The 27,522-nt window shown below is 54.3% G+C and overlaps 1 protein-coding gene across 1 annotated transcript in view; it reads left to right on the top strand.

Moving 5' to 3' along the window:
- MSI2 (musashi RNA binding protein 2) overlaps window positions 1-27,522 on the top strand; it is a 382,942-nt gene that overhangs the window by 296,368 nt on the left and 59,052 nt on the right. Inside the window, exon 7 of the mRNA XM_077762854.1 lies at window positions 13,522-13,604. Coding sequence (XP_077618980.1) covers window positions 13,522-13,604 — 83 coding nt within the window. The remainder of the gene's footprint in view (window positions 1-13,521; window positions 13,605-27,522) is intronic.

Below are 27,522 nucleotides of genomic sequence, written 5' to 3'. Positions count from 1 at the left end.
AAGTTCATTATTAAAATATTTTCACAATAATGTGACTGAATAGGTGTTTTTAAAAAATTCTTGCTGTAACACTGTGAGCCAGCTCTAAGGGAAGCATTCTAAGTTTAGCTTATTTTGGTACTTGGCCTTAATGCCTGTCATAACTGAAAAATACACCTCACAAGATAAACAGATCCCAGTGGAAGTACATTCGCTGTGCTGACTAAATCATGATACTAATTTTTCAATCCCATCCTCCAATTATGCAAAGGATTTTGTTGAAATTCAGCTTGTAAATTTCCATCTTCCCTGATGTCAATCAGTTTTTCACGCACACTAATCAAGTGTTGCATTTTTTATATTTTTAACAAATGGGTTCAAAATCCACTAAAATCTTCATTAAAAAAAAAGTTTTACATTTCTGTTTCCAAGTTTTAAAAGCCCCTGGAGGAGGAGAGCCTTCGTAGGCTGACCCCGTTATATCCTTTTTAGCAGCAAAATCACAGAAGAATACAAACAGTTTGCAAACATTTGTTTTCTGGGTGCTTTGTCTGCAGCACAGAGTTTCTCTTGAAAGGCAGGTTCCTTCCTCCCCACTGGACTGCACTTGTCTGTGTCTGATTTGGGGGCACCACTTGGGGGCAAGGTATGGCTGCCAAGCGGTCTTGCTGGAGAGAAGGGTCAGCTCGCCATTTTCTGACAGTGGCTTGTGCTTCTGTTGTTGGTATACCCTACAATCTGGGGGGTGGGGGGGAGTGTGCAGTGCCTGTTCTCTTCCTGAAAGCCACATCACACTGTGTGTACAGCCCTCAGTGGGGCGCCCCTGAGCCACATCAGGTTCCCGCCGTGCCTGCAGCAGGTGAGTGCATGCAGGGCCACTCAGACCTCACCCCCTTCCACGCATTTTCTTTTTCCATCCGTGGTCTATAAAATACCAAGACACCAGTCTCTGATACCTGGCTGTATGGCTCCGTGGGCGCTTCAGACTGTTCCGCCCATATGTTAAAAAGTGAAGCTGAAATAATTTTTAATTTTTTAATGTCTATTTTTTTAATGTTTTATTTATTTTTGAGCGAGAGATAGAGACAGCATAAGCAGGGGAGGGTCAGAGAGAGAGGGAGACAGAATCCGAAGACAGGCTCCAGGCTCTGAGCTAGCTGTCAGCAGGGAGCTCGATGCGGGGCTCGAACCCACGAACCGCGAGATCATGATCGAGCTGAAATCGGACGCTTAACCAACTGAGCTACTCAGGCGCCCCTTAATGTCTATTTTTGAGAGAGAGAGAGAGCACAAGCGGGGAGGGGCAGAGAGAGAATGAGAGAGAGAGAGGGAGACACAGAATCCGAATCAGGCTCCAGGCTCCGAGCTGTCAGCACAGAGCCCAACGTGGGGTTCAAACTCAAGAACCGCGAGATTGTGCCCTGAGGTGAGGTCAGATGCTTCACGGACTGAGTCACCCAGGCGCCCCAAAGCTGAAATCACTTACAGATGAAAAATAAAAATTGGGCACTATGCTTTTTCCCTTTTCCCAATGTCTCTTGACCCTAATTAGACCTCTGAATTGCCTGGGGCAACTTAAAAACATACAGAAGCTGGGGGGCTACCCCAGACCAAACTCGATTCTGGGAAGGGGGGGGCGGTCCGGGCAGCAGTTATTTTTTTAAATTTGCCTAAGAGATTCTGGTTTAGGAATCACAGCTGAGAGTCACTGTTCCAGACCAGTGCCTCTCAAATTTAAATTTGCATAAAAGTCACCTGGAGAATTTGTTAAAATGCAGGTTCAGGTTTGGGAGGTCCAGGGTGGGGTCTGAGACTCTGCATTTCCGGCAAGTTCTCAGGCGGCGCTGATGCTGCGGGTTGGTGTGGGTCACCGCGAATAGCTGCCTCCTGCCCCCTGCTTCTCGACCCCCTTTCCCACCCCCCTGCCCACCCCGGGCCATTGTCTGGACAGCTGAGGGGCAGAGCTGCCGCCCTAGCCAGGCCTCCTGGATTGCTGCTCTCAGCTTTTCGGAGGGATCTGGCCTCCAGATGTTAAGAACGGTTCTTTTAACGGCCAAAAAAATAAAATAGGCCAGCCCCTGCTCCACGGTGAATAAGCGTGTGTGTCTCATGCACAGACACCGTGATGGGCAGCTACCTGCCCCCCAACTGCAGGCAGGTTGCTGGTGGCACGGCCAGCTGGAGTCCTGGACGTGCAGGCAGACGTGACCCCCCCACACGCACACTGCAGAGGGCACAGAGAGGGTGGCGGGCGCGACGGGCACCGAGCCAGGGCTCCATCAGTTGGGACTGTTCTGAAACCATACCTCATAATAAAAGTCCTGTAATTTGTGGTGGCGTTGAAAACCTGCTTCCAAGTGGTGGTTCTCTGATGGAGCTTTGGAAGCTTCTATGAGGCCAGTGACCACTCCCCGGGGACGTGCTGGGAGAGGCAGGTGGGCATCTTGAGGCGGCTGCTGGGGAGGCCGAGGCTTTTCTGGGGGGGTCCTCTGTCCATAGTTGGGTGAGTTGGGTGCAGGGCTGCCTCCGACCCTTCCCGTCAGAGCAGGTTTTGTGGTCTGGGTCCACCCCATGGTCCGCTTGTCCCCTTTGTGCTCCCTCTTCAGAGGACCCCAGGGAAACCCCCTCGGGACAGGGGTCCTTGGCCTGTTCCCCAGCAGCCAGACGGCAGGCTCCCTCCTGGAGCAAAGGCAGGAGCAGCGGGAGGCACATTGGTGGTCAGGGCGAGGGTGACCACGCTCCAGTGATACGTGACTTTGGTTTTTACCCGCAGGGCTGCACAGGAGCGTCTTCTTAAGTTAGAAGACTGGGAATTTGCCACACGCTTTGTTTGACCCCTCCCTGTCCTGAATCCCTGTTCCCACCGTGATAGCTCGTAAAGCACCGTGGACGTCTCTCTGACACACCTGTCAGATGAATTTTAATAAATGAGGCTCAAGGCAGAGGGCCGGTAAATATACGTGGAGACAGAGGTTGGGATAGGGGAGAAGCCATGACACGTCTCATTTGATTGGTGCGTGAGGGCAGCTAACCTCTCACAAGTGCTTTCAAGCACTCCTAGTTGGTGAGCTGGATTTATTACTTCTGTCTCACAGAGGATACTGAGGGTCAGAGTGGTTACTAACATGCTCTAAGTCACACAGCCAGTTATTGCTGGAGCCAGGATTTGAGCCCAAATCTACCTAGAAAGACCAAGGCCACTTACACACACACACACACACACACACACACCCCTCAGGGGGACATTAGGTAGTTGAAACTTACCTTCCAGGGTGCTCACTGCATGGGTGGGGCCACAGGATATCAGAAAAAGTGACAGATTTGAAACCTCTTGTGGGGGGTGCCTGGGGCTATGGACCCAAATGCCTCTGTGGGCAAGAGCTTCCAGCCCCAGCTCAGAAAGCCCGGGGACTTAGAAGCCTTGAAGGACACATTCTTACTGGTAGCCCGTCGAAGCCGCCCGAGGCGCTGCGGCTTCCAGGACAGATGCGGAGGCGGCGCGTCCCGGCGCCCTTGCTCCAGCTGCGCACACGACCTCAGCCGCCTCCACCCCGCTGGGCGCGCACCGCAGCCCTGGCACCGTCTGCCGGGGTCCTGATCCGAGCCAGTTGTCTAGCGATTTAATTTGGTGAATTTAGCACTGCGTCCCAGAGTTTATATTGGCACTTAACAGCAGTAATATGTGTCTCTCTCGCCAAGAACTGACTATTTTCCCAACCAAGATGGAACACCACGCACAAAAAAATAGGTTTGTGAACTAATCTGCCGTCCTGACAAGTGTCATTCACAGAATCACTGCCACGGAGCGCACTCAGAATGCAATGAGACGGGGGCCGTCTGGCCTGGATCGCAGGTGCATTTTCCCCCTTGGCTAACAAGAGTCTGGGCTGAGGCGCCCACCCCTTCCCTGCAGCCGCAGGCGCTTTCAACCCGCACCATCAGTATTCATGGCAGGTTTCTCTCATAGAAAAATGGTCTAAGGATGGTGGAAGGGGTCTTTCTCCCTCTACCCCACCCCTCTCTCTCTGAATCTTTCTCTCCCTCCTTTTTATCCCCCCTCCCCTCCCTCTCTTCCTTCCGGGGTGTTTTTTCACCTCACCACCACCACCCATTGTAATGTTCTCTAAACGTGCATATAATTTCACAGACTCAAGGAGGTGCCCCCCCATCAGTAAAGTAGATACATAGATATATATATACTTCCTACTCCCTGAATATCCGTTTGGAATTCTAACACAGAACTTAGTTGCTTTTGCATAAGGATTTGGTAAACCACGAACACCTCTGGGAGTAGAAACAAGATCAGTCATTTACACTCTAGTATGAACCGGTCTCCACCCCTTCTTGAGTCTGGGACACAGACGCTGCTTCTTTGCCCATGATCTCGCCCTACCTTGGATAAGGGCTGGCCATGGGGCTGAGAAGTCCAGCTCTCCATGAAAGGGATATCAGAGGCTTCTTAAAACAGCTTTTGTTTTTCCCTTCATGTTAGAGGGAAGCCTAGAGATTCTCTCTTCTGTTGGAAAGGTCTGGATTCTTTTTTACCAAATGATCGCTACGCGACTCATCCTGACTTGGGAAACATGGAGCAGAGTCAGACGAGGGTGGCTGTCAGAATCACCAGAGAACTGGCCAAAATGCAGATTCCTGGGCCCGCAAAGCCCGCATCTAGGTGTCAGGAAAGCCCCCTGGGGGCTGCATTTTTAACAAGCCTCTCCCCCATCCGAAAGCTGGTGTGCCCCCCCACCCCCCATAGGAACGCACTTCACTTCTCAGTGCCAGCTTGGTTTATGGTCCGAGGCCTCCTTAAGCAGTCCTGAGGTGACTTGTAACTGAAGCCTTAATGAAATGCTTGCTGGGTCACGGCTGACACCTGACTTTTAGAAAGCTAATGCTTACATTCCAAGGTCAGGCATTGGCTCTAGCATCCTTGGGCTGAAAAGGAAAGAAAAGTATCTTTCCAGTCGAGAAACTGGCTCCCCTCTAGCGAATGCCACCACCGTAGCTTAATATTAATTTAGGGAATTCAGTCGTGTGCAGTTTCTGTGCAGTAGATTGGAAACCTGATTGTGCCATTTTTGTTGTCCGGCTGCCCACACACCTGAGATCGCTTCCCTCCCTGTCCCCGAGTCCCCCCCACCCCCAGCCCCCAAAGGTGGCTGAAGAGGCGCAGGTGCGAGCTGGCTGTCTCCAAGTCCCTTTCCCCTCCTGATTAAGTGGTGTGTGGGAATACAGGAGGCCCGTGTCGATTCACACCGATCTATGCCTCGCCCGCGCGCGAGCCACTTGTAATTCCCCACAGCCCCAGCCAGCCTCTGCAAGGCTGAAAGAAATATGACCAGGCAAGTTGAGAAAATAAATTAAACGAAGTGTCAACTTTTCTTGTTTCTCTCCTCATTATTAAGAGATGGAATGGGGCTCGTTTATCAAGCAGGGGGAGAAATTAATTGACACGGCTTTAATATCATGATGTCTGGCGTGTCTGGTCACATTCCTTCATTTTTTGGAAAGGCATTTTATTATAGTTTACAGCAACCAGCTGCCAAACTACTGGTGTAAACGAGGAAGCAGGTGCGTGAATGATGCCGCGGCGGAAGGGCTGCAGTGCCATCCTGAAGGGGACACGGCGGGGAGGAAAGGCCGGGTTAGAAAGGGTCCCAGAGAGGCAGCCTGTTGGCTCGTGTGGAGGAAGAAGGGTACGGGAGAGGGATGTCAGCAGACCTCTGGACTTTAGCATCTGCCTCCGCTGAAAGTCTTTGTTCCGACCAGCCCCGAGGCTGCACCCTGCCTCCCTTTGGGTCAGTGTGGCCGCCCCTGCTCTTTGTTCTTATCAGTCCAGGGGAGGGAGTGCTACTCTGGGTGCCCCTCCGCGGCGGCTGACTCGTTAGGGAGGCAGTTTGCGGCACCAAGTCTCCAGCCTGATAGTCAGAACCCTGTTTCAGGCCGGCCTGTGGGTAGGAGCTGGGAATGTTCAGAGAAGTCACTCACCCTGTGTCCATCCTACATGACACTGGCTTAGGAGGGAGCCGGCTTGTGGTCCCTATAAAAGTCATCTTTGTCGTGTGCATCTGAAAAACCTGTTTTCCCTTCTCTACCTTGATGCCGAGGGCTGCAGCCGGCTCAGGCCACAGAGGAAGCAACCAGGTAAAGGAACGGACGCAGGCGTCTTCCCCGCCTTCCCCCTTGCGCTCCTTCTGCCGGGTTGTTAGGATGAGGTGCCGTTGCCCACTGGGTGGAGGCTCTTGCAGGCAAGCGTGACGGGCTCCCAAGAGCCAGGTTGCGGGACAAGGTTAGAATCCAAAAGCTACCTGATGTGGAATGACCCACCTTCCTACGAAGGAAGTCCTTCATCTGCAGAGTAGGAACGTCCCTGCTTCACGGGAGGGAGCTGCGAGGACTGAGCTGATGGCTGCCCAATAAATGGAGTCAAGCTTCCTCTTTTGCAAATTATCATTAGAGTCTGGCTGGAAATAAGTAACCACCTTCGGGATACCAGATGTTACTAACTGAATGAGTCCCATCCCTGGCTTGGAGGGAAAGGACATCCTTAATGTTACTGAAGTGCCTATTACCGCTTGGGTGTGAAAGCAGGTGCGGCTGGTACTGTCACCCCACCTTTTGCCGAAAGCCTCATGTCTGAAAACGCTCAGGAAATGCTAGTGACAGCTCAGAGTGGATCCTCCAACATCCGTGTCCCTTGCAGTGAGTATCCCAGAGTGGCAGTTGGAAACAAGTCACTTCTTTTGCAAAGGTGGCTTGCGTGTTCTCTTGGAACAGATCCATCTTCTAGGTAGATGGTTTCAGGGCAAACTCAGGGCACAAGACGCCACCCACCCCTGCCTGCAGCTTGTCTCTGCTCTTCTTGCCCCAGAGACCCGAAGAGGGGGGGCTCAGACCTTCTCCTCCACCCAGGGTTCCAGGAAAACCCTTCGAGGCAGATGAAGCCGATTTGCCAAAACCTGCCATAGACCATGCATTTCTGGTGACCCCGAAGTGCTCTGAGTTGGGGATGTGAGGAGCACAGCCCAAGATGACGGGTGGCTGACAGACACACAGCTCAGTGGCGGTTGACCCACGGAGCACATGAAGCATCGTGCCTCATGGCCTAGGCTCTTACCCTCTCGAGCCCTAGGGCCACCGAATCCATCTTGAACACTTCCTGATCCAAGCAAGTCCCTGATGTTCGGCTCTGGCTTAGTGGCCACGTGTCACCAGGGATGGGTCATCTACAACTCTGCCAAGCAGTTGAGCAAAATGACGATGGCCGAGCGTGCCCCACCTCTCACGGGGTTGCCATGGAGACCAGGTAGGATGATGTATGAGAAGCATTTTGAAACCAGAAGGTGCTCCCCACGCCCAAACCCAGGAGACTTGTGTTTATACTGAGAGCAGCCCACGGCTCCTGCCGCTTCCTCCGTCACCGGATTATTAGTGCATCGGGGAGGTTGTGGGAGTTATAAATATACTTGCATACACACACCTCAAATTCCACATGGGATACTCTGAATAAATTTGACAGTCTGGGTTTTTTTTCCCCTCCCTCATTTTCTCCCCATTAACCAAGTGTGTTAACTCAAGATTCGCATTGATTTTCACTGAAGACGCATTAGGCACCGTGCTATTGCCTATTAGTGTTCATTGACCTATATGATAAGAGAAGAAAATTATTTTTGAGGCGAGGAGGAGGCTCTTCCCATCTTTCCCTCCCTGACCTAAAAAAAGAATTCTTTGTAAGTTAACTGTCGGTTGTTCCTCAGTGCCTGCATCTGTAGCAGGTCATTTTCATTGTGAGGTATCTTGTTTTCAGATTTCTGTTCTCTTTTTCTGTGTGTGTGTGTGTGTGTGTTATAGCTTTGTATTATTCAAATGAATATTCAGTTGTGTTCATTTGAATAAGAGAGGGGGAAAAAGGTTTGACTGTTAAATGAGTACCTCTTAAATAGAGCTTACTTGTGAGTTTCCAATAATAGCTTCATTCAAGAGAATGCTTAAGAATTTCATTTTTAAATGCTCTCTGTCAACTCCTACCCTATTTATGGCCATTTTAAACCCTTTTTGTTTGGGGTTTCATCCTCCCAACCCCCTTCTTTGTGCCAGTTTTGCTGACTCCTGGGCCCCTCGGATATTGGGGTGCTTCATGAAATCCTGGGCAGGTGTCATTTTGCTGATGACAGGTGAGAGGGTTTCTTTGGTGAACTAGCCTGTTGTCCCCCAAATTTGGACCCTTCGACACTATCCCCCACCCAGTGACTTTAAATACCTACAGACTTCTCCGGCTTCAGGGTGGTGTCTCCCCTTAGGATCATGGGGGATGGGAAACTGAGCAAGAGGGGATCATGGGCACCCCCAGAGGGCCCTGATGGAGTGTGGGCCCTCGTAGGCTCACCGTGGATCAGAGTCCTTGCCTCGTCGGGCACCAGAGTAAGAACGCCCCGTTCCCACCCCACCCTCACCCCCTGCATCCCCTCCTCTGTTCTGCCTGCTTCTTTTAGAGGCCCAGAGAGGTGAAGGGACTCTCCAGGAACACACAGCTCATTATTTGGTCCTTCCTTTTTTGAGCAAGGATAATTATGTGTCTCTTTTACCTGACTATTAATGCCTCCGTCTGGTAGGCTTTCATGAGGCTCCATTTCTGATTCTTTGCTGGGCTCTCTTTTGGAAAAAATGGGAGGGAAATAAACAGTCCTTCCCGCCCCTTCTCAGGAAGAGTCAGACTTCCTAAGTTTCAGGTAGGATCTATACACTCGGCAGACTGTTCACAAGACTATGGTCCCTTGAAAACGTGACGCTGAGTGAAATGAACCAGACACAAAGGGACAAATACTGTATGATTCCACTTATGCGAGGTACCTAAAGGAGGCAGATTCCTAGAGGCAGAAGGTAGAATGAGGTTGCCAGGGAGAGGGAAGCATGGGGAGTTTGCTTGCTGGGTACAGTCTCAGCTCAGGATGGTTAAAAAAAAAAAAGTTCTGGTAATAGATAGTGGTGGTGGTTGAATATACTTACGCCACACCGTAGCATACACTAAAAAAATGGTTACGATGTAAATTATATGTCGTATACATTTTTACCATATAAAAAAGTTAATTTCAAGAAAGAAAAAGACTTGGATGCCAAAAGAAAGATCTTTCCCACCCACCACCCTATCCTTCCCAAATTTGTAACACTGCTGTCTTTTCACTCTGTTTAATTTATTTGGGGGCGGTTCTCCACCGAGTTACTAATTCATTGTAAATGGTAATGCACCTCTGAGATAAAAATGATTATATGTTAAGGAATAACATTTATTGATAATTAAGTGTTTCATGGTTTTCTCTGCTTTCTCAAACGGAATAAATAAATATTTTAGACACAATCAAGTTTGCTTTCTCTATTCGGGCCAAACAGGGCTGTCGAGACGATATAGATCTTTAAACTACTGCAAATGAGTCTTGACATCACTGAATTGTTATGCATCCAAGGTACATAGGCTCGAAATCCAGGCTCTCTCCTTTGATCAGGAAAATCATTTTTGTGATACTCGAGTTTTGAGTCCTGTGGGGTTAGGGAAGGGACCAGCAGGAAGACTATCAGAGTCAGAATTTGAAATGATGCAGCGAGTCCTGCCCCCACCCTCCCTGATGCAGTCTGCATTTTAATTCCCGTCTCCAAGCTCTGTCACACCTCTTCCCGGCTCTGAGTGGCGGCGCCGGGTGGGACGCTGGGGACACGGGGAGCCCCAAATGGCACTGGCCCTGGAGTTCAGACAGCGGGTTTGCACAGCAGGCCAGGAGGGCATGAGCTGCAGTGGAAAGGCAGCTCTGGCGGCAGTCAGCTCTCAACCCGCCACGGTGACTTGACTCACCCTGGGCACTGTTTCAGGGTCAGGTACCTGAGCTCAGCAGCAAGCTGGCTCCAAACCAGGCCATCCTCGGGCGTGCGGAGCGCTGCCCTTGACTGGCGCTGGCTTTGTGCTCTTTCCCAGCGGCCCGGACGGGTTTGGTTCCTTTGTCCACACTCTGCTGCCTTCCATCCAGAGCACATGCTTGGCCTGGCGGGGGAGGTCGTGCGTGACCCGCCTGTGTAGGGTCGGCCGAGACCTGTAGCCTGGCTGTGCCGGCTCCTTGGGGCTGCAGTTACAAACTTCCAAAACCTGAGTGGCTTCCAGCAACAGAAACTTGTGCTCTCACCGTTCTGGAGGCCGGACGGCCAAAAACCAGGTGTCAGGAGGGCCACACTACCCCTGAAGGTTCTCAGGGACACCTCCCTTGTCACTGGCAGTGTCTGGTGGCTCAGGTGTTCTTGCCTAGTGACTGCGCCACTGGAGTCTCTGTCTCTGACTTCACCTGGGCTTCTCCCCTCTCTGTCTTCTCGGTCTCAAATTCCGCCCCCCCCCNGACTGCGCCACTGGAGTCTCTGTCTCTGACTTCACCTGGGCTTCTCCCCTCTCTGTCTTCTCGGTCTCAAATTCCGCACTCCCCCTTCTCTCCTAAGTACACCTGTCGCTGGATCAGGGCCCACCCTCATTCTTGAGATCCTTAACTTAGTTACGTTTGCAAAAACGCTTCTTCTAAACAAGGTCCCGTTCATAGGTTCCACGGGTTAAGAGGGGGACTCATCTTCTGGGAGTCACCATGACGTTCAGACCATTACATCCATCCTCCTTTGCAGGGAGGGTCCCCTGAGTACCAGCCCGTCCTGGCTTGCTTAGGCATTCACGTGTTGGCAGGGTTTAGATATGGGCTAGAGAGGTGACCCTCAGAGACCCATGAATGCCGGGGTGACCTGTGGGCTAGAAGCGAGGGTCGTGAGGGAGGGGCGAGGTCTGTACGGCAGAGACGCTCTCCACGAGTGGGAACCTCTGACTCGTGTCGCTTAGGGAGCAAATTACTTTAGAAGAAGGACGTTGCCTTGCTGATCTCCACATACTCCACCGTGCCTATCACAGGTGGGGGCCAGCAAGTGCAGAAGGAAGGGCCAAGCCAGTCTTGAGGGGAGGGAGTGATGCAGACGGGCAGAAATGGTTCATTCATTCAGCCTCCCGCCCCTCGGCACTCTCTGTGTGAGGGGCTCCGTGCGTCCCCGGGACCCAGAGTGAGTGAAGCCTCGCTAGCAGATTCCCCCATCCTCTGCCGTGCGCCCTTCCCTCCCTGGAGGACCTTTCAGAAGGGCACTGCATCTGAACCCTTGTTGAGGGGCCCCTAGGAGCTGGGTCTGGGAGGGTAGGCAGAAAAGAGGGGGCTAACCAAAATGATGCAGGTGCCCTGTGTGCTGATGGGGCCCCTGCCTGGGTGAGAGGCTTATCTGATGGTTTTCACACTCCTTTGAAGGGGGCAAGGGAGCCAACACACAAAAGCTGCAGAGAAATTATGCAGAGGCTGCCTGCCTCTGGGTGTGGCTCTCGTCCAGCTCTGTGAACACTAGATGGACCCAAGGGACCAAAGAGGAGGAGACGCCCAAATGAGGGAACCCGGAGAACGGCGCCGTCCCTCCCTCCACGGGGACCTGGCTCGGGACTGGGGGGTTTTGTCGGGCCTTATTTCCAACAAAATGTCATTGGGCCTGAGCACCCTGCCTCTCCAGGATGATGTTGGGGGAGACTTGCCAACTTTGAGCCTCTGCAGCACATGCGTATGTCCCTCTGATGGCACGAGTGACCCTCCGTCATTCGTGTGTAGAACGGGCTGGGATGTGTGCCATGGAAACACTGGCCTGGTCCTCGGGGTGTGGGAATAAAATATATATCCTAATGAAGATCGCAACTGCCATTTGTGTGGTAGTCCCCGCTCTCTGTTTTGCTGGAAATTGTTTCAGAGTAGTGAGTGGCCATTTCCATTTGCCTCCCTAGGAGTCTTCTAGATCCTACAGAAGCAGTGATGTAGGAGCTCAGGCTGCCTGTCCTCTGCTATTGCTTAGAGAATGTGGTGGTAGAGTCCGAGAGGAGAGAAGTAGAAAGGACCGGAGAGATTCTCTCTCCACCCTGGGTTTCCAGGACCCAGAGTCCACACAGAAGCTTGAAAAGGAAACACAGTCCTAATGTAAAAGTAGCCGTTCTGATTTCCGTGTTCCTGGTTGGTGGGTCCAGGTCTGTGTTTGCCCAGGTTCAGATCCTTGGGGATGGTAGTGTCTTGGTCAATTTGAGCTACTGTTGCAAAGTACAATTGCCTGGGAGGCTTGTAAACAACAGAAACGTATTTCTCAGCACTCTGGAGGCTGGAGGTGCGAGATCAGGGAGCCAGCATGAGCTGGGGTTGGGGGAAGTCCCCCTTCCCGGGGTAGAACCGCTGTCTTTTTGTGGTGACTTCACACAGCAGAAAGCAGAGATACAGCAAGGTCTCTCCCGTCTTTTATGAGGGCACTAATCCCATTCATGAGGCCTTACCCTTATGACCTACATGCCCCCGAAGGCCCCACCTCCTAACACCTTCACACTGGGTTAGGATTTCAACATACGAATGGGGGGAAGGGGGGCACAACCTTCAGTCCATAGCAGAGAGCCTTGCAAATCCTGATGGGGGCGGGGGCTGTGACCTGAGGGGTGGTCAGTCTCACCATCTTTAATCTTCAGGTGTGCAAAACTCAAGGCACAGAGTGGGGGAAGGGACTTCTTGGGATGACACATAAGTACATAGGTGCAAGGTCAGGTCTGCTGTGTCCTGAGCCCCCCCCCCGCCCCCATCAGATGTCTGCACCTGTTGCATGCATTCCCATCATCTGGGATGGGGTGCTTGCGTTCCCATCATTGAGGCGGGGGGCCGCCCTGTGAGTGGGTCCGTGTGTGAAAGCAGTGCTTGCCGAGGGGGGGTCACAGATGGGGCAGTGTGCCGGAAGGGCGGGAGGGGCAGTGGAGAGAGACTCAGGATGCCGAGCAGTGGTCGCCTGCCAAAATTCTTCAGTACAGTTTGTCTAGCAAAGCCGGTCTCCAGCCGAGTAAATACAGTGGATAGCTGACGGGCTGACAGCAGGCATCAAACAGTCTTAAACTGCCCCAGATCCGCCGCGCTTTGGAAGCAGCGGTAGAAAAAGGATGCCTGCGCAGAACAGAGGCCTGAAACTTTTAATAGTTTCTTCCAGGCCTCAGGATGTCCTGATGAGGTATTAGAGGAAGTAATTCAGGAAGAAAAGGACAAATAACCACCTCCGTCTGGAGGCCAACCCGAGGGCTGGCCATTCCAACGCGGAAAGGGCAAGCAGCCCTGCGGTGATCCCCGGCCTCTGCTCTGGGTAACCCGCCCACCCGCCTCCGCGCAGAGCCACGGGGCTCTGACCCTTGTAAATAACAGACAAGTAAATTTCTTGTTTGCTTCTGGGCAAACGTAAAGGACGCAGCGCCCACCGCATGGGGGTGAAATCATTAACTTTTCCTCGCTGTCAGAAGGGTGCTCAGTACAAATTAGGAATCATTTCCTCAACCTGGAGGCCCTTCCCAGGGATCCGGGCCCCCTACTCTCAGATCAGAAGCCCATCACTGCTGCAGGACATCAAAGGAAAACATGTAGCCGGCCAGAACTGAACTCACCACCCCCTCTGTTTTTGTGTTTTTGTTTTTCCTTTCTCCTTTAGGGTTTGGCTTTGTCACGTTTGAGAATGAAGATGTCGTGGAGAAAGTCTGTGAGATTCATTTCCATGAAATCAATAATAAAATGGTAAGTTGGTAGGGGTGAGGCTACCATGCATGCGATGCCCCCCCTTCCCCCCCACACCTTTGTCTTGCAGACTTCTGTAGCCCACGTCGTCACGCTAGAGGGTGGGCAGGGTGGGCACCTAACCATCCAGTCCTGTGAACGGCAAGAGTTGGTGAACTTTCAGCGAAGGGCCGAGGGATAAATATCTTCAGCTTTGCAGGCCACGCAGCTGATGGTCACAGCCTCTTGACTCCGCTGTTGAAACGCAAAAGCATACGCAGCCAGTACTGTGTGAATAAGGCTGTGTTTCGGTAAAGCTTTGTTATGAACACAAAGCTTTGTTTATTTGTAGTTTATGGACTACAAATCTCTGTAGTTCTCACGTGTCGCAAAATATTTATTTATTTATTTATATTTTTGCCATATAAAAGTACAAAAATTATTCTCTACTGTTGGGCTGTACAAAAGCTGCCGTTGGGTGGGTGGGGGACCACATTTGGCCTGTACATTATTATTTGCCAGCTCGTGGCTTAAGATATGTGTTGGCTGTTTGGCTTGGCTTTTTGAGGGAGTGTACCCTAGATAGGAAGTTGACCACCCACATTTCTTCTCTTTTTGGGCCCTGCTGGGTAATTAACATTCTCCCTTTCTGATCCACAAGCTGATTTTACCCTCGTGAGCACCTTCTTCCATACCTCCAAAACACCATTTGGCCCTTTAAAGCTTCTTTTCCTGGGAAGGCACCCTCAACGGGGCGGAGGTGACGACCATTGGCCAAGTTTGGGGTGCCAGATAGGCCTCCCAGAGAAGTGGCCACCAGAGGGCGCCATACCATGTACAGAACGTGCACACTGGCTTGCTCGAAGTCTCAAATTCCTTCAGATCCAGTAGGTGGGTGCAAAACCCCCTTGTGTTGGTTCCAGAAATCTGGGAGCTCAGCGGGTGTTTCTGGAACCATCATCAGGCACTTTGGAGCCAAAATATTTTGGCTGGCCAGCAAAGTCTCGAGCCCCAAGAGAAGAGGGAGGGCAAAATTTGTTTCCCTTGCAGCTATAACTTTGATATTTTCTTCCTTTAGTCAAAATATTCCTTGCTTCTGAAACGTGCATTCAGATATGCATTGTATATTGGTCTTGATAGGTGTTCGCTGACTTTAAATTCAATAATAGAGCCTTTAGTGGGGATAAGATCAAAGCAGTCTGCTTAGCATGTGGTGCTACAGGCCTGATTCACTATTTGACTTGCTAATTTTTTCCCAGGGCACTAAAATAATATTGTTCATATTGTTCCTAGCCATCATATGCATCTGAAATGAAAATGCCGGGGGCAGGGGGGTTTGCATACTGTAGGTTGGAGGTGTCAGCCCAGGCATTAAAAATGGCAGCGGGGAGATAAGTTTGTAGGAGTAACACAGGACCCTTCATAGGCGTTCTCTGCACCCCGTCCCCATAAACTCAGTGCCTTCCAGTTGGTACCTCTCTCTTTTGGGAGGTTGCTCCCTGCTATTTTTAAAACTAGAGAGACAGGGGGCTTAAAAGGAAGCCGAACCCCGGTGCCCGGAGGCCTTGTTTCTCCCAGCCAGGCGCACTGTTGACGGGCTCCCCCGAGGGCCGCCGGGGCAGCACAGAGGAAAGGGGCATCCGAGACACTGACAGGCACCATTCCCGTCCCGCCAAGACTTAGCAGTTCATCAGGAAGGCCCAGTATAGACTGGCAAGACTGCTGCATGCTGCCCTGAATGCATATGTGAGGCCCTTCCCTATACTGGCTTTGAAACAGGCCTGAAACACAAGTGAGAAAGGGTCTTCTTCTCCTCCCCGTTCCAGTGGGGACACTGAGGGCCAGGGGGTCATGCCCTAGCCATGTAAAGGAACATGGCTCTTGAGCTTACTGGCTGTCACATGAACTCCCACAGAGAGTCGTTTTGAGCTTGGGGGCAGGGGGTGCAAGGACGAATTCCCAGTTGACACAGGGGGACGGTCAGAAGGTAGAGTTTCAGCCCCGGCAAGATAACCCCTGGCCTGGCTTGAAGCAAGAGGGGTTTGTGGCCGTTGTCCCCGGTCATTTCACGTCGGTCGCCCTCTTTTCCACCCAGCTAGAGGCTAACTGTGGTAGGTGCAGGGAGCTGTGTTCATAGCATGAGAGTTTCGGTTTTCTTTTGAATCTGGGGCTGGTACTTGTTCTCTAAGGGGACAAGCAAAAGTGGAAGTAGGCAAGAGGGGGTGGATGCAGAGCCGCGAGGGCCACTCACAGGCTTCGGAGTTCTCCCTGCAGTTGCCCAGCCCTGCTCCACGCCAGTGACTGGCTCTTAAGGGGAATTGCGGCTGCGGACGCGGCTGTGGTAGGTCACGAGGCCTCACTGAGCTCCGGGGTGACAGGGCCTGGGGTGACCGCCTGGTGGGGTCGCCCGCCTGGGGGAGGTCCCACCAGCAAAGTCGGAGCACAGGCTTGGGCTTGATAGACATGGTAGGCACCCAAAGGACCTCTCCTACAAGCCGTCCTTCCCTGAAGAAGCCTGAATCCTGAATCACCGTGGATTCTGCGATAGCGGCATCTACTCCTGAGGCCCACAGAAAAGGACAGGAATTTAAACTGTGCTATGGACAGAATTCAGACGAGGGACAGGAAGGACCCTGAGAGCTCAGACTGCCAAGCAGAGACGCCAGTGGTTGTGAGAAGGCCCGTAGAAGTGTTTTGTCAACCGGACGGTGCGCGAAGCTGTGAAGACCCAGCTCGCAGCACCCTGGCCGTCCAGGGACAGGTTACCACACCGCCCGGAGTGTGCCTGCAGCTACATCTTCTCCTGCTCACAGATAAGAAAGGCCTCACCGCTGGTGAGTCACAGAGATAGGACTTGAATCCGGATCTGCTCCTTCTTAATCCAGGACTCCTGAGGCTGGCACCCAGCGGGTCCTGTATCAGGGATTGTGGGACACACGAAGGATTGCATGAGGGACCGTGGGACAGGGAGGCACGTCGTAATTCCTGAAGCCATTTCCCTCTAATTGGGTTGGCGAATCTCTTGGGCATTTTTACAAAATGAGGGCCCTTCCCCGGCATCTGAGAGCCAGCCATTGGGAAGCTGGGATCACAGGAACCTGCCCCCCTTCCCATAGAGACCCTCCCATAAGGAGGTCACCTCCATGGTGGTGGCAGCAGGGCACGGCCCTCCTACACTGAGATCCCACAAACAGCCAAGATTTTTTAGTGCTACCTACATACTCTGCTGAGAACTCACTTTATGCATCTCTTCTATCACATGCACTGTGTCGTGGGTGCTCGTTACTATCCCCGTTTTACTGATCAGCAAGTGAGGCAAAAAAGGAAGGTGAGCAATTTGCCCAGGGCCAAACACCCAGCAAGTGGCAGCACCAGAGTTCAAACCCAGAGAGCTAAAGTCCAAAGCTCATATTTGTACCCAGGAGGCTAGTACCCCCTCCAGGTGGAAAGGGACTTTAGAAGTCATCTTCCTGGGCGACAGCCTTCGAAGACTACTGGCCACCCCTTCCAGTCAGCCATGCCACGGCCCATGGGACTCCCATAGGAGAGAAGGGTGAAGACCATGGGCTCATTCAGGGCCGGATTCCCAGCTGGGGTGAAGGACCAAGCTTGGGGACGAGGGTGTCCCTGTCGACCATGACAGATTTCCGGGCCTCTTCCCCCAGTGCCCCAGGAGGCAGGTGAGCCACAGGTATGGTGGGGGGTGGGGTGCAGCTGGCTGCCACCTGAGCTCAGGGCCCAACCCAGGAAAGCCAAGACTCAGCCCCTCCCCCCCATCTCGGCCCAGGTCAGAGCCGAGCACAAACATGGCCCCTTATCAGTAAACGCACACATGCACCTGCGGAGCCACCTGGCACCCTCTGGCGAGGGCTTCCTCTCTGCCCCCTCTGTGAGCCCCAGCGCGGGCGCAGCTAACGATGCCTGCCGTCGCATCCCCCTGATTGGAGCAGCCCCCCGCAGTGGGGACATTTGTCCCATCGGGCGCCAGTCAGCACAGCCTCCCAGGGGCCTCGTGGCGAGTGCCGCAGCCGTGGGGAGGCAGGCAGGGTTCACAGACCTGCTCCAGGCCTCCCCGGAGGCCCAGCTCCGTCCCCACCTCAGAGGGGGCCAGGAGAGCCTCGCGGGGTGAGAACGTGGGGTACAGCCTGAGGGGTGCAAGGGCGCCTCTTCCAACACCCGATTCAGCAGCAGGACATCGGCCTCTGCTGGGCACTGTGATGGCGCTTTGCACACACACGGTCACTGTCCCGTTTTACAGAGCGGACACTAGATAGAGCTCGGGTTGGGGAAGGGACTTCCAACAGCCCATGGTTCTAAGCGGCAGGGCTGGGATTTGAACCAGTGTCCCCCTCTGCCTCCAGCCCTGTGTTCTTCCCCCTGCCAACGTAGGCCAAACCTCATTCCCTGAAAACTCGGGGATGGGTAGACTGGTGCAAATGAGGAAGAGTTATTTGATTTGTACAAGGGGTTCCTGTAGGGTTCCTCTCCCTTGTTCCTTGAAGGTGATCTGAGTTTTGAAATTGGCTGAGCGGTTTGCAAGCTCATTAGGAATGAGAGTCTTGGGCCCCACCCCCAGAGCTAGTGAATCCAAATCTGCATTTTATTTTTTTATTATTATTATTTTTAATGTTTATTTTTGAGAGAGAGAGACACACACAGAATCTAAAGCAGGCTCCAGGCTCTGACTTGTCAGTACAGAGCCGTATGCGGGTCTCAAACTCATGAGCCTTCAAGCTGTGAGATCATGACCTGAGCTACAGTCGCCGCTTAACCGGCTGNTGCATGCACACATTTAAAGTCTGAGAAGCCCCGGGCAAGGGTCGCTGCCAACAAGAGAGCATGTGTCAGAAGGAAGGGACCCGGAGCGAGGGCTCAGGCCCCTGGAGCACGGAGCTGGGTGAGCACGGGCGTGGGGTCCCCAGCACCAGCCCACACTGTCTGTGTGCACAGCCAGCAGTCCTGCCCCACTGCACTCCTGCCGCAGGAATCTGGCCCGGCCAGGGCCCACCCCCTGCCAGACCCCCGGCACTGGCATCCCCTCCCCCTCTCTTGACAAGGGTCCTGGAGCATAGATGTTTGTGGCACATCCACTGGGGTGATGGGCTGGATCTTCCAAGTAGCATGCGCATGTCCTCAGGCTCGGGACGGGACCTCCTGGGTCACTGACAGGCACTCAGAGCTTCAGAACATGTGGGCCTGAGCCTGAATCCCAGATCCACCACTGTGACCAAGCCGATAGCCCACCTGTCTGCACCTGTGTCCTCCTCTACGGTGGGAAGGATGGCGGCCCCTGCCCTTTGCAGCTGATGGAAGCCTCTGTTGGTTCCTGGCCCTGGGAGCTCTCGGACTGTTTGTTGTAGGGTCTATAATGTGGTAGCCTTGAAGGACTCACCCTCCTGAAAATCCCATTGGTAACTTCACATTTCTTCCATCTGGCCTAAACCAAGGGCCAAAAAGCTTTGTGAAGGGCCAGGTAATATTTTAGGCTCTCAAGGCCCTGGGTCTCTGTCACAACTACTTTGCTGTCACAGAGCAGAACGCTGCCACTGAGGATACAGTGAGTGGGTGCGGCTGTGTTCACCTAAAGCTTTATAAAAACAAGCAGCAGCTGGATTTGCCCCATGGGCTGTAGTTTCAGCCCCCGGCCCTTTTAACTGTAGCTCAGAGCAGGTGCAGTCTACTTATCTCAAAGGGGCTGGAGAAAGGCTTTTAGCCAAGAGGTCGCCATGGTCCACTACTGAGTCTGCATTTTACTGGCCCGAGGCAGAGGGTCAGGGGTAGCCCAGACAGACGCTGGGGTTTGGGGTAGTAGCCTGCAGGAAGTATCAGTGCCTTCATTCTTAGGGAGACCCCAAGCACTGAACAGGTGGGGAGTGAAGGAACAGTCAGAATGGGGTGCTGTCAACCCAGGAGACCTTCCCAGAAGGAGTGCAACAAACCCCCCACTGCTGAATGCCCTTCAGCACAGCTCACTGATCATTGCTAGACTTTGTGACCTTGGGCAAGTTACTCATGGTCTGTGCTTTGGTTCCCCTCCTCGGTAAGACCAGGATGGCACCCCCCACCCCATCAGACCCTGCCGGGAGTCGTGACCAGGCTCTACCAGCCGTGGCATGCTCTTATCAAACCAGTCGGCTTCCTCATCACCCTCCTTGTTTGTAGAATCACTGTGCTGAACAAATAGGTAATCATAAGGTAAGGTGGTCCCAGACAGGTGCAGACCTGGGCAGGGAGGGGTGCATGAGGAGGGAAGGTGTACGCCCTGCAGAGAAGGGGCCACTGCAGTGATTTCCTAGGGTCCGGGGGGCTCACTCAGGCCCTTCCGCTGAATCCTCCGCTGGGCAAGGTTCCGAGAATCCCACTTCAAAACCAAAGCCTGGTGCGTTCCCACACCCGCCACCTTCAGCCCAGGGCACACCTGGGGGTGCTGGGTGCAGGAGGGCCAGAGAGCAGGAGAGTCCTGGCTTGTCCCCTGGGGCAGGGGTGCTGGGCCAGGTGGTGCATGGAGGCCCCCGCTAGGGCTGGCTTGGGGGCGCTGCCCCCCACTGGGGTGCCCTGGTGAGTGGGCACGCATCTCCTCCCCAAGGCCACTCCTCCACAGCGTAAAGACTGCCAACTCGGAGCGGAGCGGATCAGGAACCAGCCCCAGAGTAGGGGGCGGGGGCGGGTGATGTGGGCGGAATTAACTAGGCTGTGTGTTCACCACCCTATTGGCCACATCCTCCTTGCTCGTAAGCTAATTTTAGCCATCCATTCTGTTTCTGTTACCATTTATAAAATGAGAATGTCAAATACAATATTAAACAAGCAGGATGATGGCAAAAAAAAAAAAAAAAAGGAAATGCCAGGGAGGCACTTAATAAATGAGCCTCGTGTTTACCAGCGAGAGGGAGGTCCTGCGCCCCCACACCCCCACGTCGTGCTTGTGTGCCAGCTCTGTGCCTGCCAGTGGGGGAGGAGGGGGTAGGGAGGCTGGTAAATGTTCGCTGCTCTTCGAGCAGAAGTAATTGGGCCTGCGGGGAGGCGGCCTCCCAGTCACCCAAGTTTTGGCTCCTTCGCCTTTCGTCCGTCCTTCAGGAAGGTCACTGCAGGGAGCCCGGGAGGGTGGCGTCCTTCTCCCTTTGACAGTGACCACCCCTCTGAGCTTTCCCACGTGTGCAGCTCTCTGCACACCGTCCACAGCGCGTGGGCACGGGGCAAGGAGACCTGGGGTGAAACTGCTCCCCTTTCCCTGCACCCCTTCTCTGCAGCCTGCTCTTCCTTTCCACCCAGTTGCTCTGCCAAACTTCCCAGGCAGGTGCAAGCTAAGGCTCAGCCACACCTCTCCCTCCCGCACCCCACTACTCTCTTAAATAGAGAAATTAGGGGAGCCTGGGTGGCTCAGTCAGTTAAGCATCCCACTTCAGCTCAGGTCGTGATCTCACAGTTCATGGGTTCAAGCCCCATATCGGGCTCCTGTGCTGACAGCTCAGAGCCTGGAACCTGCTTTGGATTCTGTGTCCCCTTCTCTCTCTGCTTCTCTCTGTCTCTCTTTCTCTCTCTCAAAAATAAATATTTTTTTTAAACCAGTATAAGGGTGACTGGGTGGCTCAGTCGGTTAAGCATCTGACTTCAACTCAGGTCATGATCTCACCGCTCGTGAGTTCAAGTCGCATGTTGGGCTCTGTGTTGACAGCTCGGAGCCTGGAGCCTGCTTTGGATTCTGTGTCTCCCTCTCTCTCTGCCCCTGCCCCACTTGTGCGCTCAGTCGCTCTCTCTCTTTCTCTCTCTCTCTCTCTCTCAAAAATATTAAGAAAAAAATTTTCAAAAACCCTATAAATGGAGAAATTAAAGCAGAGCCTCTGGCAAAGCCCCCCATAGGCTGGAGGGCCCCCAGCCTCACGGCTGCATTTGGGCACCTGCTGGAGGCAGAGGTTTCTTGTCACTTTGAAATGCCCTTGCAGGTTCCCAGAAATAAAAACAGCAGCTGCTGCTGCCACCATCAGCTTTTTCCCTAAATAGTGCAGCCTGTGAAGGGCCTTTTGCACACCTTGCTGACAAAAGCCAGGAGACGGGGCCCTACCTGGGCCCTGGGTGGGGGGGGGGCAGGGAGAAAATTGGTGTTGGGGCGCCTAGAGTCTGCCAGGCTGGGGAGTGGCAGCCTCTTTCTTTCTCTCTGCTCCCCAGGCTTTGTGACGTCAGCACAGATGTGAACTGGCTTTGTCACCTTCAGAGAACTCACCTGGGCTCCCGTGGCGGAGAGTAAGGTGCGCCCCAACCAGCCAGATCGGGCATCTGCGCTGCCAGGATCAGCTGCTTTAATTTATTCACTCACTGCAGCTCTGTGGGGCGGGAGGCACTACTGTTACACTGTTTTACGGATGAGAAGATTGAGGCACAGAGAAATCAGGCAGCTGGTTCCCACCTTGAGCTCGCGAACAGAGCTGAGATTTAGAGTCAGGAGCCTTGGCCTCGAAGCTAAACTGGGGGAAAGGATAGACCCCCCTCCGGCCCAGGTGGGTGGGAGGCTGCAGTCACCAGGGGCGTGTCCCCGACGGTGCTAGGGACCAGCTCAGCTCCACTCCGTGCCCAGACCCTGAGCCCCTGTGAGGGAGAGCCACATCCTCCTGAATGCATCTCTGTGCCCACACTGGCTCCTGCCAGCTACATCGGAGGTGCTAATAGTATTGGTTTATAACCTCCTTCACTTTGTCATCACTGAGTTTAATAAAACCGGGGAAACAGTGAATGAAATTAATCCTGGAACGAGGATGGGGATGGCCTTGTAGAAGGAATGGCCATGCGGACAGGGCCCGGAAGGCTGGATACAGGATAGTAGGGATGGACCATGCGGACAGGACCTGGGTAGCCGGTGGCCCAGGGGTGGGGATGGGTCTGGAAGAGGGGCACCTAGGGTTGAGTCATAGCTGTGTCGTTATCTGGCTTTGTGACCTTGGGCAAAATCCACTCCTCAGAGCCTCGGTTTCCTTCTCGACTGTAACTTGGAGGTTGAGGAGGCCAACTCGGGGGAACTGAGGAGGTGATGGGTGAGGGTAGTGAGGACAGTGGGTGTGCCCTGCACTGTGCTTTGTGTGTGTTATGTGTTCGTGTCACTCTGTGCTATATATTAGGTGATGTGTGTACGCGCACACACAGGGATGTCATGGCGGTACTTAGCATATAAAGAGCGCTCAGTGAGTAATGTGTTCCTTCTTCCCTTCAGTAATCCTGCTGCCTGACCGGGGACTTAGAGTCCAGATCGCATGTCCTGTGGGCCTGTCAGGGCTTCTCACAGATGGGTCTGGGTCGTTTATGGCAGGCGTGTATCTTTCGTAAGGTGGATGTGTCTGCCGACGGCCTTTACCTGTCGAAGGTGGCGCTTGCATGTGGTTTGCACCGTAGACCCTTTTATGGGGGTCTTTTGCAGGAGGACCCTTTTGCAATAGAGCAACACAAGTTATCCTGTACAAGTGGGTTCCCCAGTACTAGGACACAGACTGGGCCCCGTCTACAAGGACAGCGCCTGATGGAGATGCCCGGGAAGGGGGGAAGCGAGGGCACGGAACATGGAGCTCTCTTCTGCCCGCTTGCTGCTGCCGGCAGGGCCCAGCTCGAGGCTTCCCTGAGTCCCAGAGGCTGGAGGGCTGGCGCTGGCTTGGCGCTGGCTGGGGGGAGGCAGGCAGGATGGTGAGGTGCTGGAGTCCCAGGCCGGGTCTTCCCAGTGCAGCCGCCGGGATCTCTGGGTGTGACTGCTGCCCTTCCCACAATGGGGTCTCGGGCCTTGTCCCCATCCAGCCACACACTCATGCCGGTTGTGACTCCATCCTGCCTCCAGCCACGGTCAAGTACGGCACTGGATGGAATGGGAACGCTGGAGCAGACATTAGAACCCGGACAAGGCAGCCTGACTCTCTGAAGTCACTTAGAGGGAGGTGCCCAGTGGGTCCATCTTTAGTGTGAGCTCCACACTGAGGAGGACCTTAGCCCTGCCTCCCCCCCCCCCAGGCCTGCCCCCCCTCACCGGGCGCCTCCTGTGCTTGTCGCTTGCCCCTTGCTACTCCCGTCAGCCTCCTTCCGCAACTCATTCGGCGGCTGCCTGGAGCAGGGCCAGCTTCCTGGCTCTGCGGCCCGAGCAGCTACGAGGCCCTGTGTCTGGAAGGGTGTCGCCGCTTTCCTGATCTGCTGCCAACACCGCCTCCTGTGGTGGAACAGAGGGCACAGTCTCTAGCACATTCCGTCTTGAGGCGAACTCCTGGTACGGTGCGGAGGGCAGGACAGTAGAGGTTCCGTTCTTCCCCGACTCTCTCACCTTGTGTTTGTCTTCCTTGTTCTGTAGTTTCCTTGAGAGAAGCCTCCCCCCCACCCTGAGTCTTGGTTATGAACCTACAGGAGCCCCATGAAGGGTCCTGCCCCCTAGACTCTGCAGAAAGGCTTCTGACTGGCAGGTCAAGGGAGAACAGAGGGCAGGATGGAGAAGACCTGGCTGCGGACAGCAGAGGCCTGCGCAGAACCGTGTGTGGTTTCTGGGGGTACAGCTCAGCCCTCCGGCCTTACCAGAGAGAACTGGGCTCCAGGCAGGGCCCCAGATCTTTACCCTGGAGCGGCATCTCCGTTCCCGCGCCTCCCTGGAACACTCCTGTCAGCCAGAGGAGGTGGTCAGCTCGGTGCTTCAGGAAGCAGGGAGTGCTGGGCTGGAGTCCTCTGGAACCTGACTGGAGAGGTGTGGCTTGAGTCAGAGGAGAAGCTGATCTTGGGGCGAGACCAGGTCAGGGTCCTTCCAGAAGCTCCACAGAAGGCTGCAGCCCACGCGGAAGCTCCCAGGCACCCTCCACCCCCTCCCCTGCCAAGCACTCCTCTGCCTGGAGGGCCTGCCCTTCCTTCCCCTCCATTCCACCAGCCACGTAGTCAGCGCGGGTTGGCCTCTCTGGACAGTGGTGAATGTTCCCCTCTGACACGGGCCCCCTCTCGCCCTGGAGGAGTACATCATTTCTGACGTGACCAGTTTGGGATGAGAAGTGGAGCAGCAAACACTAACCTCCAGGCCACACAGGGTGGCCTTGTCCTGGCTGGCAAGTCAAGGCCACAGCCACAGGGCTTGGGTTTCCCCAGACCGAGGTCCCGCTGGTTTCCCTCCCGGCCCCAGGGCCCTGTGCTCACTGGCGCTGTTTATGGAGAAACCAGGGGAGAAAACAAAAACCTTTTCACTTCCCAGACCTTGGCATCGTCCTCAGACTGCCAGCCACTTCCGAAAGGTGCCCGGCAAGGAGCTTGCCTCAGCAAAGGGCTACGGGCCAGTTGGGTGAGAGCGGCCACTCAGAGTAGCCACAGGGAAGCCGTCCACACAGAAGCCCCAGCACCTTCTCCGAAAGCCGATGCTAAGTGGTCCCCCTCACCCCCAGGAGAGGGTGTGGCATCGGACCATCTCCCTGGGCACGGGCCATGGCATCAGGCGGACTGGCCTCCAACCCAGCCTTACCACACGTGGTCTGGGTCTGCAGCCACAGGTGAGGTGTCTAATGTCCCTGGACCTAAGCCTCCTGTTCTGTAAAATGCATTTGTACCTATAAAGGACATCATGGGATCCCGTATGGAAGGCATATTAGATGGAAGCATCACGTCCGTGTGTCAGGGTCCCGAGGTGGGTAACTGTACCGTGGTTGTGTAAGAACACATCTTTGTGTGTAAGAAATGCGTATCATCACTTACGCACCTGACTCTCAGAAGGTTCAGGAAGAAACATACACAGACCCAGCTGTGGATGGAGACATACACACAACTGCCCTTTGTACCATCCTCACACCTCTTCTGCAAGTGTGAAATTATTTCTACATAAAGAGTTAGAAGCAGACCTCCTTGCCGTGTTGGGCCCTGGTGAGCAGGGGCCCCTCATCTCGCAAGCGGTCGGCACAGAGTGTCAGAAACCATACGTGCAAGCCACGTCTGGCCTCTGATTCATCCTCCCCAGAGGAACATGCCACTGCCCTGACTGTCCTGTCGTTAAAGTGGGTTCAGCTAGACCATTCTTCTCATCCTGTAACTGTGTAGGCCCCGCCCACCCCTCCAAGGCCAGTTTGCCAAGCAAAGCAGCCTATTGAGACCTGAAAACTTAAGGCAACCCCCACCTACCTTTGGAGGGTTTGGCATGTCCTTGGCATCCGGCCCCTGGCGCGGGGTTGCCTTGTGGCTTTCCCAGCCGTGAGACTGAGACTGGAAAATGGACGCCACGTCTTGCTGTGTGAGCCGCTGGTCACATCTGTGTGGCCAGAGGAGCCTCTGAGGCTCCTACGAGCACAAATTCCAGAAGGACTCCCTGCAAAGTCTCTTGCCCGTCCAACCACACTGCTTTTTCCAGTTGTCGTTTGGAGCCGTAGCCGTTGTGAGAAACTGCCGCAGTGGGGTCTGAGCCGTTGATTGAGATTCAGGGACCAAGGCTTGGCGATAGATGTTCCTTCCACGGAATCTGCCCCCACCCAGCTACCCTAGAGAAAGCACGTCCCATAAGTGGGGTTCCCTCGGGGACGGAGACGAAATGCTTGGGGCAAGAGGCCTGGTCAGTTAGAGGACCGATGCTTCTGTTGACCGTGGGAAGTCAGGCACGCCTCCCGGGGCTGCCCCTGCGGGAGGCTCCCATGCCTGCCCTGCGGCCCACGGTGGAAGCTGACCGCACTGCCTACCGGCCCCAGGACCCACGGCTGGGGAGACGGCCTCCCACTGTCCTGTCTGCTCACGGCTCTTCGTGGATCTCGTGTGGTGGTCGGTCTCTGAAGAGAGCCCTGGTGGCCTTCACTCCCTCCGTGCACACCACGTGTGGCCCTTCCCGCACAAGTCGAGGCCTACTGCGTGTCACCAGGAACTTGATGGCTGGAAGTGGTGGTGTGACTCTCAGGCCTGGATTATAAGAAGCCTTGCAGACTCTGCCGTGGTCTCTTGGGATTCTCATGCTAGGACAGCCCCTCTCTGGGACTCAGCCACCACGCTGTGAGAAGCTGGAGTGCCGCGGAGAAGCTGGAAGCGGGCGCCTCCCTGTGGACGGCCCCAGCCGAACCTAGACATCGCCTGCGTGCTGTGCGAGCGAAGAAGCCGCCTGGGACCTCCAGCTGAGTTCGGCCACCATCTGCCTCCAGCTACACGAGAGACTACACGCAAGAGCCCCGCTGGGCCCAGTCTGCTCACAGAAGCACGAGAGAGCACAACCCATTGTAACTCAGTTGTTACTCAAGGCCACTAAGTTTGGAAGTCGCTTGGGACGCAGCAGTAGACACCAGGGATGTTGTGTGTGACCAGACCTGAGCATGTGACAGGAGCTGGGGGCATGGGCTGCCTTTCCCCCTTTGGGTTCTGACGCAGCTCAGAGTTATTCATGCCCCGTTCGCTAGCTGGCGCGGGGCCCAGTGGAAGGATGGTGGCGGGTGACCCGANGTGGGCATATGAGTACTTGCCTTAATGCTAGGAGAACAAGACAGTCCGAACCTGTTCTTTTCCACAGAACGACAGCTCTCGAGGTAGAGGCTTGCCTTATTTATGTCTGCACCCCCGAGCCTAGCGCTCGTCAGGCACACCAAGTCCCTCCGCATTGTTGAATTAAGGAGACTGGGTTTCCACGACCCTAACAAGCGTGTGAGTCAGCACGCGCTCTGAACAGGACATCACAAGGGGCCAGGGAAGTAGGGGCAGACCCTGGATCCCTGCCCCCTGAGAACTCACAGTCTGATGAGGGAGGGAGGCTTCTGCCAGTCTGATGGGGGAAGGATGTAGTTTTCGTCCTCAGCAAGCCCCTGACCCACACTGCAAGGACTCAGAACGCAGGCAGAGAATAGCTCTCCCTCTCTCCTCTTGTGTATGTTTTCAGAGGAGCTGGGGGCTGGGTGGGCAGGCCTCCTGGGCCAGAGAGATCTTTCGAGAAGCCTTCAGACCAGGCCAGGCTCCCTGGTGCGGCTGCTACCTCTCCCTGTCACTCAAG

The sequence above is a fragment of the Crocuta crocuta genome, unplaced genomic scaffold, assembly GCF_008692635.1.
Source record: "Crocuta crocuta isolate KB4526 unplaced genomic scaffold, BGI_CrCroc_1.0 scaffold144, whole genome shotgun sequence".
NCBI lineage: Eukaryota > Metazoa > Chordata > Mammalia > Carnivora > Hyaenidae > Crocuta > Crocuta crocuta.
The sequence above is the reverse complement of the archived record's forward strand: the minus strand, read 5'-3'. Positions and strand labels throughout refer to the sequence as shown.